The sequence below is a fragment of the Vidua chalybeata genome, chromosome 18 (genome assembly GCF_026979565.1).
Source record: "Vidua chalybeata isolate OUT-0048 chromosome 18, bVidCha1 merged haplotype, whole genome shotgun sequence".
Lineage (NCBI taxonomy): Eukaryota > Metazoa > Chordata > Aves > Passeriformes > Viduidae > Vidua > Vidua chalybeata.
This window is the reverse complement of record NC_071547.1, coordinates 3,690,438-3,707,362: the sequence shown is the minus strand read 5'-3', so window position 1 is coordinate 3,707,362 and position 16,925 is coordinate 3,690,438. Positions and strand designations below refer to the sequence as shown.

At 51.0% G+C, this 16,925-nt stretch overlaps 1 protein-coding gene across 7 annotated transcripts in view; it reads right to left on the bottom strand.

Annotated features, from left to right (window-relative positions):
* Window positions 1-16,925, bottom strand: part of CUX2 (cut like homeobox 2) — a 63,628-nt gene that overhangs the window by 15,428 nt on the left and 31,275 nt on the right. For 4 of the 7 annotated variants that reach the window (XM_053959720.1, XM_053959725.1, XM_053959721.1 and 1 more), the window contains exon 2: window positions 2,202-2,280. In XM_053959720.1, the coding sequence (XP_053815695.1) occupies window positions 2,202-2,280 (79 nt within the window). Of the gene's footprint in view, window positions 1-1,881; window positions 2,102-2,201; window positions 2,281-16,925 lie in introns of those variants that run through there. The other 3 variants (XM_053959719.1, XM_053959724.1, XM_053959723.1) reach the window with 2 other exon arrangements.

Genomic DNA, 16,925 nt, shown 5'->3' with positions numbered 1-16,925 from the left:
GGAAACAGTGTGTCCCTGCCCTGGCACGCTGATCCATCACTCCATCCCCCTCAGTTCATATTAATTAATTAATTAATTAATTACATATATAAGTGCCACCACTAGCTGGCGTCATTGGCCATCCTTTAGTGGCACCGGCAGCGCTGCAGCAGGATCACAGAATCACAAAATATCCTGAGCTGGAAGGGACCACAAGGATCCAGGAATCCAACCCCTGGTCCCGCACAGACACCCCAACAATCCCATCCCGTGCATTCCTGAGAGCTCCAAGTGTTCCCAGGGCTCTGGCAGCTTCGGGGCTGTGTCTACTCCCTGGGGAGCCTGGGCAGTGCCCAGCACCCTCTGGGGGAGAACTTTTCCCTGATATCCAACCTAAACTTCCCTGACACAGCTCCAGCCATTCCCTGGGTGCCGTCCCTGCTCACAGAGATCAGAGATCAGAGCTGCCCCTGCACTGCCCCTCGTGAGGACGCTGTGGGTTGGGATGAGGGCTCCCCTCAGTCTCCTCTTCTCCAGGCTGAACAAAACAAGTGCCCCCAGCTGCTCCTCACATGGCTCCTTCTCCAGACCCTTCACCGTCTCCACGGCCCTCCTTTGGATGCTCACTAAGAGGGACGGGAGCAGTTCTGAGTGCTCCTCACCTTCACACAGACACAGCTGCAGGGAGCACCTGTATCCCTGGGGATCACCAGCTAATCCCGGTGCCAGGGCCATTCTACCCTGCCCACATTCCATGCTGCTGCTGCCTGGCTCCAGGAGGAGCACAGGTCACCCGTGGTGCACCCATGGGACACCCACAGTACCTCCATAGTGTTGTCACCTCTCCACCACGATGGCCTCTCCTCTGCCACCCCATCCCAACCTGCTCAAACACATCCACCAGCGCCCTACGAATCCCTCCACGAGTCAAAGTCAGCCTTAAATCAAATCATCCCCAACAACAATGACATTAATTATGCTTTTAACACATTTTACTGCTTCCCCCCCTTCCCTTCACGCCACATCTGTGTGAACAATATCCAAAAGATTTACGGTTTTCTCCCGTAATTACAGACACACAGCCAGCTCACTTATCAAAATACTTGCTGAGCAATCAGGCTCCGTTACAGTCTCTGCCAGAGATTTGTGTTGACAGCAGCCATTCAAAGCAAAAAATGTCGAATCAGGACTTATGTGGCGCTTGGAAAGTATTCCACAAAGAGTTTGCCTGTCAAGAGACATGTGGACATGGAACAGACGGGGACGAACCGTGGGAGGGAGGATTTGGGGAGCAGGAGGGGAGCAAGAGATGATGCTGTGGAAAGCAGAGAGAGGAGAAGGAGGAGTGCAGAGAGCACAGGGAAGCAGTTTTGGGGTGTGCATGTGTGTGCATCCATGTGCAGGCGTGTGCGGGCAGGAGGAGCCGGCGGGTGAGCGCGGGGAGGTGGGGAGGGAAGATAACTGGGTTCTGGAAACCGAGCTGACATTTGGTTCTCGTAGCACAGGAGAAAATTTAATGAGGACAAAAATATGTCTCCCTAATTCCCCTAAGAAATCATTAAAACATTTTGTTATTCCTAAATGTCTGGAAAATGAATTAGTGGCCCTGCAGGAGCCTTTCCACGCATTTTCAGCCGTTTGCAGCTCTCAGTCCCCGACGCGTCGGGGGACGCTCCGTGCCTGGCGCACATGAAATCCCCCAAAGTGGGGAGCAGCAGGAGGGGGCTCTCAGCCCCTCACCTGTCCCTAGAACCAGCTCTGCCAACACAAACCTCAGGGCTGCCCCGTGCCTCGGTTTCCCCCTCCCAGGACGACGTGGCTCCCTGGCCACAAGGTGACAGAGGAAGGATGTCCCCGTGGCTCGTGCTGCGAGCCGGCGCTCGGTCGTTTCGGTCAACTTACCGTCAAACAGACAAGTGGGAATAGCCGCAGTGTTACTACACGGGCTGAGCAAATGTATTCCTTTCCTAATGTCAAGATGCATTTGGCTCAGGGGCTGAAACACAGCGACGGCAAAAGCTGCTTCCTCTCCTCTCTTCGGCTGGGATCTCCAGAGCACCATGCGCCGGCCGCGGTCGGCGACGCCAGCCGTGCCGGGGACGGTGCCAGCCGTGCCGGGGACGGTGCCAGCCGTGCCGGGGACGGTGCCGCGGTCCTCGCTGGCTCCTCTGGGCACCGGCACGCGACTCGTTAGGCAGCCAGGTCGCCACCGCGCTGCTTACCTGGAGCTTCGAGCAATTGCTTGTAAACGCTCAGGAAAGCCGTCTCAGCCTCCTTGCTTCTCTTACTAAGTGCAATCACCTGCGGGGAGAGGGATAAAGGGGTCAGGGATGGGCTTGGAGGAAGGAACCGGCCGAGCCAGCGGGATCGGTGCCACCGCAGCCGGCACACGGGTCCCCCCGGCGCGGCTCCGCGCCCGCTCCGTGCCCCGCGCAGCCGCTCGCTGCCTGTGGCTAAACTCCTCGCGCTGCTGCCATGTCACGTCGCCCTAAATCATTGATGCGCTCTGAGTAAATGAAAATTATAATTTAATGTCGGCGCTTAAATAAGAAATAAAGAAGGCCGGCCGTTGTTGTGCCTGCCGGGCCAGATCCTTCCCCAGCCGCCCTCCCAGGGTGGTGCTGGGGGTGGAAGTGATGCTCACACCGGGACTGGGACACGTCCTCCTGTCCCTGTCCCCCTCGGCCGTTGGGGTACCGGGGTGCTGGTGACACTCACAGCAGCTGCATCCCAATAACCCAACAACGTTAATCTGCTGCGTGTTCCCATCCAACATTTATGAGCATGAATCATTTACTCCCTTCAGTTTTTCAAGGCATAATGACACCTCGGGGCAGGGGCTGCTGCCCACCAGGTCCCCTTGGTTGCCCCTCACATCCAGCCCCACCTGGAGTGGATGGGATGAGGCAGCAGAGGGACACGAGGGCACAGGCATCAGGGATGGAAGTGACCCATTCCCAGCTGGGAAATGTCCAGCTGGAGCCAAACTGGGCACACACACCAGCCAGTGGTGGAGGAAGAGGTGCCCACCCAGCAGACACACAGTTATGACAGGGAAATAATCTATTAAATTGCTCTTAAGCCACCGATGGGCTAATTATGAAACAAAGCCTGAACTTTGGGCCTCAGTCTGGTGGCAGCTCCCACACCGGAGCATTTTCCCCTCCTCTGTGCCAGCAGAGCTCCTGGCTCACCCTGCCAGCCCGGATTGCCATCGCTTGTCATTCCAACCCAAAGCAAACGGCTCATTTGTAATCCAGCAGCCACCTGAGCAAGCCGCCTTCTCCTCCGGAGCTCGCAGGCACTGGAGCACAAAGATCATTTTTCTATTGTTAAAATTGTATAAGCCGGGCTTTTTATAGCAGCTCGTACACAAACCTACTTTCTCAGCACCGCGGTTCCAGCAGAGGAGGAATTTGGGGGCTTTTCTTCAGCGTTCTGCAAAAATGCTTGGCTTCAGGGTGCTTTAAAATAATAATAGTGAAGAGGGGAAAGAAGGGAGGAGGCAGCCAGGAGCCGGCACTGCCCATGTGCTGGAGCAGGACAGAGCCATGCCCGCTGAATCTGCCGGTGGGGTGAGCCCTGATGGGGGATTTGTAGGGATGTGGGGACACAGCGGTGCTGGGCTGCTTGTGGCATCAGCCCTGTGTGACCTCCCCATTCCCAAGCCCTTTGGAATGCACAGGAAGGAGCAGCAGCAGTCACGAGGATGCCTGGACCTGCCCCAGCTGCTCTGAAGAGCTGCATCTCCCCTGAGCTGGCATCAACCGAAAGGTGCAGAGCAAAGATCCAGCCCAAACGTTCTCCATTCCCTCTCCATCACCCTGGTCCTGTCCCTGTGCACCCCCATATCCATTCCAGGGGCAAAGAGCTGGCCCAGACTCCAAACCAAGCTGCTGGCACTGCATTTCCTTCCTCAAGCCACACCATGGAGACAAAGCATCTTTCAAGGGGAACCTTTCCCTCTCCTCAGCAATCCCTGTGGAGGTCTGAGCATCCCCATGGTGGGGTGGGCAAGAGCCTGCAGCATCCCCTGTGCTGGGCTCATCCCAGCCCATGTCAGTGCCAGGGCACCACCAGCGTGGGCAACTGGCACATGGTGAGCCAGGCACCCACTGAGCTCTTCCAGAGCCTCACGAAAATTCTAGGAAATGTCAATAGAAAAAAAGATATTTAACATTTTCGGTGATCTTTTCCAGATGGGGGATAATTTACTCAAATGCCAGGGGAGATTCCTGCTGGAGCAGCTCTGAGTCCTGCACAGGGATGGCTCACCCAACACTGAAACTGCTGTAATTCCTTCCTCACACAGAGCTGAATAAACACCTGGGAAAAGCCCACATCAGCCCTAAAATCAAGGTCTTATAATAAAACACCTAAATTCTCACTTTCTTGAGGCAGAACCAAACCCTGCATCCACATCCAAGAAGGCAACATCTGAAAACGCGCTAAAAAGAGGAAGAAATGTCTAAAAAAGGGGGAGCTGAGTGTCCTGGAAGCAGCCCTGGTTCAGTGGGATCAGGATGGCATCGCTCCCGTTCTCCCCATCACCACGAGGCCCGTCAGCGACACAAACCCACTGCCCCCCTGCAGAGCCCTCAGTGCCTGCTCTCAGTGAGCTCTGCTGGTGCATTAAACATCCAGGTACTCTTAATTCCCATTTTCCCCCCTCCATCTCCCTCCACAGCATCCGTGGGCTCAAGGTGAGGCGCGGCACGGGATCGCCGCCGTCTGATAAATTACATTTACGCGCCGGGTCCTTTTCATGGCTGGTGACTTTCCAGCAAAGCAATTATCACTGCAGAATGCGTAATAGCCTAATTAATTACTATTGTCAGGCTGGCCTCTGTGCCATGATTATACCTTCCGAAGCCAACTTTTTAAACATTTGGAAGCAGAAATATTATTATAATTGACTGACAAAATGGTAAAACTCCCCCGGCGCAGCCGGCCCTCCTCCCGGCGCGGCGGCGAGCTCGGAGCGTCTGAGCATCCCCGCTCCAGAGGCGCGGGATTTGCATCGCACCGGCGCAGAGTTTATTCTTACATCCACCAGATCAAGTGCAGGATAAGTAGTGGGTTATTTCCATCTAAATACTGGTGGCAGTAAACCACAAATGAGCTCTTTTTCAGCCTGGAGGAACAGCTGTCAGGGGAGAAAGCGGCAACAGAGACCCCAAATGTTGAAGAAAAGTGATGAAAAAAAATTAATTCAAAGCTTCGCTGTTTTCCTTGGGTGGTTTTTTTTGCTGATGTGTAAAGAAGTTGGGGAGAGAGAGAGGGTGGCAAGGAGGGGGAGATTGGGAAGGAGCCACTGTCCTGGGAGAGCTCTGGGTGATGGGGCTGGACCACCACGAGGAACAAGACACATGTTGGAGTCCTTTGGTGCCTCTGTGTCCAAACAACTCCTTAAATCCACCACGAGTGTGCACAGAGCCGTTGTGCACCCCCAGATTCCTCACACAGCCCCCCAGATCCATCCCAGACACACACAAACCCCTCACAGACATCCACAGACCCAGCAAACACGCACAGACCCATCACACCCCCCATGCACCCACTGCACACCCACCCAAACCCATCACACCCACCCAGACCCCACAGCCCCCGCCCCTTCCTCCAAAGGCAGGAGCAGCTCCCAAGATTTTCACAAGGCCAAAAAGCAATTCGCGTCAAAAGGATCAATAATATAAAAATAAAGCCTGAGAGTTCTAGTTAAAGGGAACATCACAGAAATATGTTGTTCACGTCCATGATTCGGAGATTAAAAAAAAAAGAAAGGGGGGGAAAAAGAAGAATCAATATAAGTTCTTTAGATGATGTTATTTCTAATGAGAAATACACCAAGACTGCTGCAAATAACTGCTTAACGGAGGGAAAAAAAATGCATTAATAATTTACTTTCTAAAGCGCGGGATCCCGAATGAGAGAAAATTGCTGCTGGTTCTTAATTTTGTTGTAATGTTCCCTGACAAGTTCAGTGACGTTTTGGCAAAGTTCTTGAGAGCAGAGATAGAGAATACTCAGTTCATTAGGTTATTTCTCCCTTCTTTTTTTTCCCACATCATCCTGACCCTGCTGCCTCAGGGAGAAGGTGCCCAAGCTCTTTCCTTCCTGTGTACCACAGGATTTCTTGGGCTGAGCACAGGGAAAATATTTCAAGCTTACCCACCCTCCCCACCATAACTTAATCCATGTTTTTTTCACTGCTGTTTGAGCTGGTTCTTTCCTTCTTTTTTTGGGTTTTTTTTTCCCCCTCCATTCTTTTTCCCTGAATTTTTTTTTTTTTTTGTGCATTTGCTGACAGTTGGCAGCTCCGAACCATCTGCCACCAACGCAAATCTCAAAATCAAAGTTTTCAGCATCCAACCCAGCGAGGAACAGGCTGATTTCTGACCACCACCAGGAGAAGGTGTCACCTGGGCAGGTTAATTCCCAGCAAGGCTGGATTTCCTGCAAGCCCCCCATTATTATTTTCCAAGAAAAATATTTTAATGGGAAATCATGCTTGTGGAAAAATATTTGCCTGCAAAAATAGGCAAAATTCCCTGTGTGGCTGACAGCAGTGGTCCAGGTTGGTGTGGGATGCAGGCAGGGATGGATGCTCAGGCTCTGCATCCCTGGCATGGATGATGGGGGGTGATGAGGGGGTTCCCATTGATCCCCACATTCGAGATGGAGCCAGGCTGGCCCCGCACCCCAAGGATCGCAAAGTTTCACCTCCCACTTAGCAGAACAAAACTTTTAATTTAGATGTTTTCATCTATCTATCAGAGTAAAAAAAAAATAAGTTTAAAATAATGACTGTAATAAATGAAGGTAATTAATTGTAGTTTGTTCCTTTACTGTCTAGTCAGCTTAATTTTACCTTTTCATCTAATAATGAGAAAATAATTTTTGTGCTCTGAGGGTTAATGATATGTAACTGCAAGAGCTGCTAATTGCATGTTGCAAACTATTCATCAAAATCCCCATCTGCGCTACTTGATTATGTTTGCTAAATTATTGCTTTGAATTATCTTTCATAAAGCAACTTTTGTAATTAGCAGGGCTTTCGCTCTGCTCTTTTCTCCGGCACAAGGATATTCAAACTTTGTCCCTCTCAAGCTGTTGCCATTAAACTGCTTTTGGGGAGAGAAAGGAGCTGCCCTTTAGTTGAAGAGGGGGGGAAAATAAAAGCTGGGTTTATCTTCTGTGGTTACAATTTCTTCTTCTGGTCCTTTCCTCGAGGAAAAAAAATTGTCTAAGAGTCTAAATATTTAGGAGATGTATTCAGGAATAGGAGAAAGAAAGGGTCCAACAAGCCCATCCACACCCCTCCAGGTTAATATTTTAAAATGATCTTTTTTCCCCTTTTTTCCTTCCCATTTAGAGGAAGGAGCAGAGGGGGAATGTTTGCCATCCATCACCCCGAGTTTATGGGCTCCTTCCCGTGATGCAGGTGGTGGAGCACTCGGCTCTCCCTGCTTAATATTCATGGGGAGAGAGGAAAAATGGGGTTTGAGGGGGAAATATATGGGATGGGAGTGGTGCAGCTTTTCAGAAATTTGAAAAATAGGAAAAAAGACAAAAAAAGGAGGAAAAAAAGATGGGGAAAGGGAAAAAAGAGGAGGGAAAAGGGGGGAAAAGGTAAAAGGGGAAAAGGGAAAAGAGAGGAAACAAGGGACAAAGAGGGGAAAAGAGGGGGAAAAAGAAAAAGAGAGAAGAAACAGAAAAGAGGAAAAAGCAGAAAGAGAGAAAATAGAGAAGATGAGAAAAAGATGAAAAGGAGGGAAAAAGAAAAATATTTGAAAAGAGAAGGAAAATAGAGAAGGATTAAAGGGAAGGGGAAAAATGAAAGGGAAAAAAAGGAAGTGGAAAAAGGGAAGGAAAAAAGGGAAGGGAAAAGTGGGAGAAAAGGGGAAAACCAGAGTCCTGATCCCCCTTTAGCCTGGCTCCAGGAGCAGCAGCACCTCACTGGTGTCCACCCTGCACCACCTGGCACCAAAGCAGCCCAGAAACCCAACCTCAAGGCAGCAGAACCCACCTTTGGGATAAAAGCCCCAAAAACTTCCTATGGAAAAACTCCCTGGCGGGAGGAAGGTGGCAGAGCTGGGGAAGCAGCTGTGGCTGAGCTGGGAATTACATCCTGTTCTCCCTGACACCCCCATAAATCCAGAGCCACTTGGGCGGAGGGGCTGGCTGGGCTTCCCAAAGGACATTGCTCATATTCCTGGAGCGGATCTAATGAAGACTATTGGAAAAAAATGCAGTATTTAAAAGACTGAAAATGTATTCCTATTGTTATCACTCTCTTTTATGTGTTTATGCACAGTGCATCGGAATGAATCAATACTGGATTGCTCTATAAATAAATGAGCATATCAGTAAACCCAGTAATAAAATGAAGTGATGAAAAATATGGAAATCAGCCGCATTTGTGTAAATCCACTTATTGTTTACTTTAATATTTTCCTATGCAGTTCCGTAGCTCCAAAGAGACAGATTTAAAACCAGGTAATGCTCAGCAGATGACAGATCCTAATGTGTCACTGCTGGCGAGCTCGGAACACCAGCAGCTCTCCAGGGGTTTCCATCCAAGCACATTAGAGGAGCAGGGGAAGCAGCCCCTGAAGGAAACACCAAATTGCCGGGGAGAAAAGAGGTGTCCTGAAGTGCCATGAGACTCTCGCCAGCATTGGGGACCTAAGCCAAGGCTCAGGTGGATGTGGAGCAGCTGGGGCAGGATGGAGAAGCATTCCCTGGCAGCATGGTGGGCTGGGACCATGTTCTCCCACCCCAGTGGCTCAGCTCCTCCTCAGATCCCCCACTGGAAGCTCATCCTGGGATCCTGGATGTGCCACGGCCCCTCCTGGCCACACCACGGCACTTCCCGGCTACATTGAGGCGTTTCCTGGCCATGGCACCTCCTGGCCACGTCACTGTGCTCATCCTGGTCGTGCTTTGGCAACTCCTGAAAACGTCATGGCATCTCCAAGCCACACCCTGGCATCTTCTGGCCACACCCTGGCACCTCCCAGACACATCTTGGCCCCTTCTGGCACCTCCCAGCACTGGTGGCTCCCTGCCCTGCCTGGAAGCTCTGTCCAGTCTGTCCCTCCCAGGGCTCTCTCCCCATTTCAACTCTCCAAGAGCCAACAGGGTGGGAAAGGCCTGGGATCATCCCCAGGACCGTGGGTGGCGAGGGCAGGTCCTGCCCCCGTTGCCCAGCTCTCCTTTGAGCATTCCCTATAACGCTGCCAGTTTTCCCTCCCACCCAACCAGGCTGGTAGAAACACCCCTCCCCACACAGCCTCCAAGAAAAGCTATTTTGGAGTTGCTCTTTTTTTTTTTTTTTCCCCTTTCTCATCTTTTTTTAATTCATTTTTTCTAACAAACAACCCATCTCCCCCCATCTGGGCTGCGAGCTGGGTGCCAGCAGCTCCGCGCCAACCGCTCAACGTTTGCTTTTTATAAACGCCTTGAAACCCAAAATTCCCTCCCGCGCTGCTGGGATGCATCCAGGTGGATACTGCATCCAGCAGGATGCTGCACCCCCCAAGAAGCCCCTTTCCTACAGCTCTGCCCACCCAACAGAGCTACTAGAGTTGGTGAGAGCCAGAAATCCCCAAACCTCAAGGTTAGGGGCAAAAATTTGCCTTTGTGGCCAATTAACTTCCCTTTTGTCAGTCACTCACATCTACAGCTCCAAAAATCTCATTGCTGGGGAGGGAAATCCGCCGTCCTGCCGAGTTAATTCCCTAGCAGCAATTCTCCTGAACCTCAGGTACATTTTTTTCTAAATTCCCAACTGAGTTCAATTAAATGTTTATGAGACTCTGCGCTTTCCCCCCGCCACCCTGCCAGCACCAAAGCAAGGACATAAAGCTCCTTCTGGAACAAAACAAAAGGTGGACAAAAACAACAAGAAAAATAGGGGGGGGAAATAAGATAAAGGGGGTTTAGGAGGGCTGGAGTTTGAATTTGAGGAATACAATTCCCCCGGACCAGTTTTGCTTGGTGTCGCGCTGGCAGCATCGACAAGGGGGCTCACATGAATAATTGAAGGAATTCTGTATTCCCCGCAAAAGAAAAGGCAAGCCGAGAGGGCTGTTGAGATAATCAGGAGCTTGCTAATCAATATTCTCAGCCCCAGCCTCCTCCTCGCTTCTCCAAAAGGAGCAGTGCCATAAGCTCATCAGTAACTGTAAAAAAAACATCGCACTCCGAGTGTCAAAATAGTCAAGCACAGCATATTGTATTGCCAGATTTCCCTCCCGGTCCACCTCGGTGCCAGATTCCATCCATCAGCAGGGAGGGAAGCCGTCCAACGATGACTTACTTACGCTTAAGTGTTCATAAATAAGGTTTTTAAGATATAGATGGCTTTTTAATTTTGGTGGAATGTAGGAAAAAAATAAAATCGACTAAGAATGATGGGGTGGATGCTGGTGGGAAGAGAGCTCTTGAGTGCTGCCTGGTAAATTCCACAGCCCAGGGGACGTCCTGGTCCTCATCCAGCTTGTACCAGGGTGAAAACAGCCAGAAAAAATTTGGGTTGGCACCATAAACTGTGGCAAAGGCTTTGTCTGGTGGGGAGATACGGTGAGAGGATGTATTCCCACTACGGAAACCTCATTAGACAGACTCTAATTACTGCCCTGCAGTTGTTGGGAAGAGACAGACACCATAAAACCTGGGCAGGGGGGTGGCCATTAATTGCTTTTTGATAAATTGGGGGCCGAGGTGCTGCTGGCCGAGGTCAGGGGGTGCCTGCCTGGGGCTCAGCTGTGCCCCAGGCTCTGGCTGCTGGTGATTCAGTCCCGTCCTGCTCCCAAAATGGGCACTTTTGGGGCAAATTCGGTTTGTGATGGAAGGAGCTGCCTCCCCCAGGATCAGCAGCTGGTCCTGGCCTGCAGGACTTGCAGTTTGCTCCATTTTCACGTCCCAGCAAAACCTCAACACTCCCATGAAACCAGCCTTGCACCCCAGCACCGTGGGGATTTAAGCTGTGGCTGCCTGAATCATGAGGGATTTGCCTCTTCCCTCGCTGGCATCACCAAAACCCACCTGGCTGGGCCAGGGATGGGATGTGGGGCAGGACACCTGGCACAGGGGGCCAGCAGCCTCCCCTGCCAGCCAGGCCACAGGGCAGGGGGGTGACCCCGGCCATCCATCACCCCCTTCCCTGTATGTAAATCCCTGATGCCAAAGATCTATGGAGCCAATTACCAGGGGTCACTGCCGGGTGGAAAATTCAGACAACGAAGCTCCCGGTCTCCGATGAATTTGCACGAGATTGCAAGTTACTGCCTTTTATTGGACAATATAAATATTTCACTGTTATATAAAAAAATATTGGCGAGAAAGCAGATAAAGCCGGGTCCTGTGTGTATACTGAGAAGCAGGGGGTGAAAAACGGCCGTCAGCATCTTTTTAACGGCCTCTGGTGCGGTGCAGGAACGGCTGCGGAGGGCTTGGATGACCACGGTGGCACCACGGGACTGGGGGATCTCAGGGACCCCCAAGGCTACAGTGGGAATGGGAATGATGCTGGAATGAGCCCAGACACACAGACAGTGGGGTGGTCAAAGGGGTTGTGTCCTGAGCCAGCCGTGACCCAGAGCAACACGCGGGATGCAGAAGCAGACACGGAAACCTTGAAGGCTCAGCGCCATTCCCAAGACATGGATGTTGTCCCCAAGCCTGTGCCTACCACACAGGATGCCCAAGAGGGTTGGGGTAGGAGCAGCCTCACCATATGGATCAATCCCAAATGCATTTTCCTGAATCTTTCCCAATTTGTCCTTCTGGAAGCACATCTGTCCCCATCTGCAGACCCTGTGCCAGCACGGGACACTCTAATTTCATGCTCACCAACACATCAACACATTCCCTGCGACAATGAAGCCAGAGGAAAGAAAAAATAAAAAACCTATAGGAATCAATACCTCTTTCTCTCTTTCCCTATATTTTATTAAAAACTTTAGCATCAATATTAATGTTTAAATCCCCACCAAGCTGAGTTTAATTACCTGTAAACTGCATCCACAGCTACGTGGACTTTGCTCCTCGCTGCAGTAAATACAACTGAGAAGGAGCAGTGACAACACCTCCGAGCATCCCCTGCCCATTCCCGCAGGAGGGGAGGCACCCCCCAGCAACCCCCACCTTCAGCAGCTTGTGGGGAGGGGATGGTGGGTGATGGAGCCAGAGCCACGAGCCCATCTGAGCATGGACGGAGCTGAAAGGAGAAAGGGGGAGATGAGAGAAAGGAAAAATGGAGATCCCGGGAAGAAAATGATGCGTAAATATAAAATATCTGGGACTCTCACTGCCAAAAGGAATCTGCTTCCAGCCACTACATGAATCACACTGGGGGGGTGGGGGGACGAGGGAGAAGCAGCTGAATGAAGTCCATTAGTGGTTGAGGACGATGAATAACTCGCAGGCAGCAGGAGCCACTCGGAATGCGGCGAGGGCATGGAGGGCTGGGAGCTGCCAGGGAAACCAAGAGAGACTGGGACCAGATCCCCCTGAACCCCCACCAGCAGCCACCTCCTCCCCTTGCCTGCTGTGCCAGAAAAGAGGAATACAAGGTTGTTGTGCTTTCCCAACTGCTCCAGCCACATCTTTAACCCCTGGCACCCGTGGGCACACAGCAAACGGCCCAGCAGCAGAGGGAGCAGGGATCGGTCCCCACTGGTCACCCCAGGGCCCATCCCAGGGCCACCAATGGTCCAGGGCACGGATGCTGAGAGTGAGGTTTCAGCATCTAAAATGGAATCGGGGTTTACAGAGCATTATCAGAGGAGCTGTAATGGGATCTCGCAGAGGGCAGAGATTTGAGACCTGCATCAGATTCCCATTCCTGGGGAGGCAGGAACAGGCTGTGTGTTTAAAAAACCCATCTATCAAGGGATGCTATCACATGCTCTGGTGTTCTGCTGGTGCTCACAGGCAGCTCCAGAGTTTTGCCATCCTGCTCCTTCCAGAGGCCAAAGAGGGGCTGATGGAAGGGCCCAGCCTGGTCCTGCCCCTCCAGACCCCACATCCTGGCAAATCCCTGACCAGGCTTCTCCAGCATCCCACAGCCTCAGCTCTTCCCAGCCAGCTTCTTTAAAGCCCTTTCCCTATTAGATTCACCCCAGGCAGCTTCCCAGGGCCAGGGCTGGGACGGCGGCAGTGGCGTTCGAGGGCTACACTCCCACAATAATATTCATTTCCATATTCATTCCCTGTTTATCTCGCAGATGTACAGATCCGTTACAATGGAGAAAAAAGAGAACTCAGAATTTGTTCTCAAAAGATATTCAAATTAGTTAATCAAGAGTCCTTTTATCACGTGTCTCCTGTACCAGCAGCAACTATCCATCGAGATAAATGATCAGCTGCTAATAACTGATTACACTGCAGCAAGTGTTTTCTTATCCCCATTACCACCATGTTTAAAGACATTTTATAAATTTCTAATTATCGTAAATTGTTTCTCCTTTGGAAAACATCTTCCCATAGTCATCAGCTGTCAATTTGCTCTGAAAATCTCTCTTAGAAATGAGCTCACTGCAAGATGCTTGGGAAGCAGAGAAAACCCTTCCAGGCTCCTGGCTGGTGGGATGCAGCCTGGACACCTCCACCCCGGGGCACTGGGGGACCGGGATGTTCCTCCATCCCTTCACAAAAGGATCAGACTTGAAAATAAAATAAAAGCATCCATAAGTGGGATCAATCCTGGATGAAGGTGCTGCTTTTACCTGGCTCATGATGCCAAGGAACCGCGTGGTGGAATGGGCCGTGGCTCCAGATGGATTCGCTCTCCAGCGAGCCATGGAACAATAAATGAGCCAACAGTTCATAAAACAGCTCTTGGCAAGCACCAGCTCCTTCCAGCACTGGCATCCCGGGGTGGATCTGGGCTTGGGAGGGCCCTAAATAAGATCCTGCTGGTTTTCTGTGTATTTTACCAATGAAAGCTACAACAGTGGAGAGGGTTTGAAGTCATCCAGGACTTTAAATCCAGCGGTGGCCTCGAGCCGCCGCTCCGGCTGATTTCTGGGCCCCATTCATTATTGCAATCAATCAGCTTAAAGAAAAACAACCGCATAAACAACAATAAACCAACCTCTAAACTCTCTCAGGCACTTTAATGGGTCCTTCCATCTTCCCCAGCCGTGACCACAGGGCCAGGATACAGCTGGGAAGAGGAGCACGGTGGCACAGGCAGAGCATCCGTGGGCTCCTGGATGCAATGAGCTCCCCTGACACCCAATATTCCCCAAAAGCACCAGTCACACAACCCTCCTTGGCTGATGCTGGCTCCACTGGTGACATTCCCTGCCTGGGGGTGACCAAGACAGGCACATCCCAACCATCCCCCATGGTGTAACCAGACCCTGGAGATATTTGCCAGGGTTTGGCCAAGTGTCTCCGTGCTCTCATTGAGCCAAAGCTCCCAGAGGCAGAGGCAACACGGAGACAGAGGATGGGAGGAGGAGGAGGTGGAGGAAGGCTGCCCAGGATAAGCTCCCTGCAGAGGATCAGGGTGTCCAGCCAAGCATGTTCTCCAGGCAGAGCAGGGCCCGTGGATGCCAGGAAAGGGAGGAGCAGCCGACGGGACACGGAGCCTGGCACGGAGCAGCCAAGGTCCTTCCCGGCTCCAGGGGGGCTCAGAGCAGGGGAGGAGACACCGCAGGCACCAGCCATGCCATTATATGCTTTATTGATGCTGTTCTGAAGAAAGCTAATCAATATATTAGATTTCCCAAAGAAAGAAAACACCAGCTGCCAGCAGCACATAACTCCTCCGCCGCCACGCTGCATTTTTCCATCAAGCCCCGGAGCCGCGCGTGGCTGCGCAAGATGAGGTCACGTTCAAGAGGAGACCTTCTGCTCCTCTGGCCACCAGGTCAGAGCCATGGCCACGGCACAGCCACATGCCAAATCCCACGGCCCCTGCCTGGGTTGAAGTTAAAATGTGGGATTCCCCAATTATTTTGCACCAGCATCAAGTGTGGGATGCAGGCAGAGAGCCCAGAACCCAGCAGGACAAATCCAGCCTGGTCCAACAGGGCTCCCCAGGGAACTCCCAGTCCTGATGCCTTTATGGACTCACAGCCCTCATTTGTGGTTCCCAAGGGCTCCCCAGTAGCTTTTCCCATTTGGAAGAGCCATTTGGAACCTGCCCTTTCCCAGCCACATTTCCCTGTAGAGACATTCCCACGACATTGATTAGTCCCAAATGTGGCCACTCAGCCACACACCAGGACTGGAAGGAAACTGGAAAGCACCAAACCAGTGGATGCTCCTGATGTGCCCTGCTACCCACTGCCCACTCCCCACCACCACTGCACCATTCCTCGAACCATTAAAGCCTGTGCTGTGGCAGCTCCAAAAGCCATTTAAAAAGGACAGGATAAATCCACGTTGGACAGGCAGGAAAGCAGACTGACGTCACAGGGAATTGATTAGTGCTTTAATAGAATTGGATCATTGGGAGGGCTGCAGACCCTGTTTCAGAAACCCAAATGTTATGCAGATTCACATTGAAAACCCTAAACCAGGGCGCATTTATTTAACCAAGGCAGAGTAAATGTCCCACATTTCCCCAGGATTATCTGAACCATATCAGATATAATCCAATGATCTGTAAAGTGATTATACCCAACTGAATATACGAGATCTCTTCTGGTAATGCAATATTTCATCCAGCTGCAGACATTAGGAGGAGGCAAACAAAGGAGGAGATTTAATAAGTGGAAATAAAACTATAGGCAGAGATAGTTTTAAATTTTTCTTTTTTTTTTGTATCGCATCTAATTACAATCAACAACAGACATCTGACACAGTGACAGCATCAGCAAAATTGCTGCTGAGAGCACAGAATCTTTGTCTAAAAATAATCAGACATTCAGCGCACCACTGTTTGTTATAATGGTAATCGATGCTGGAGGCTTTGAATTCCATCAATTTATAGATCTGCTCTGTTCTGCCTGGTGATTGTGTTCTGCACACATCCCCTCCCGCTCGGCGCAGGCAGCGCCGGGGCACTGTGTGATTAAGATAAGCTCAGATTCCTTTCATACATTCCTTATCAGCTCTAATTCTCCACCAGGCAGAGATGTTCACAGCAGTTAAAGATTAGTTCAGCTTCTCAGACGCCAAATTTGAGGGTATTGATCAATAAATCAAATCACGGCAATCAATCGCCCGATCCAAGTCTAGCCGATGCATTATTACTGGCGCCTTCCAAGCCGAGGCTTTTTCATGGGTTTCATCAAAACGCGGCTTCCCTGGCTCCCCGCCAGCTCCTGGGCTGCCTAATAGACTCCACAGCAGAGGAGCTCCAGCCCAGCAGAAGAGCAATAAATCTCTCATCAAACAGCCGATAGAGAAACAAGATGAACATCTGTTTTGCTGCAATGAAACTCCTGTGTTCTTCAGAAGCTGCAAACCAGGTCTGACAGACCACCCCAAAGGCAGCTTTGCCTTCAACAAAGCAGCAAAGCAGAATATTTGCCGGTTATTTCAATCAGGTAATTTAAGAAGACTTTGCATTCTCCTCTCTGCAGCTGCTGGAGCTTTACAGACAGGATTCGTGCTCAGTCGATAATAAAAGCCATCCTGGGACCCTGTACTATGAAGGCAATTTTATGATACCCATTATGTGGCAATGTAACTTCATTAAAAGCTGTTTATTCCCTCTAAGCATTTTAAGCACTTTCCCTCACCCATAAAGAAGAGCCTCTCGGTGCACTGGGAAGGTTATTTGTGCCGGGAGCTGCTTTTGGGGATTTCTGAGCGGGATGAGGGTCGTGCCAGCAGCAGGATCCTGGCAAGGGGCTTCTCCTCTCATCCAGCAGCGAGTCAGGAGCTGCCGAGAGGCAGCTGTATATTATTTTTATTATACACTCCAGATGAGCTGCATTTACTGGAGCTCCATTCAGGTGACATTCATTATTTATTTCTTT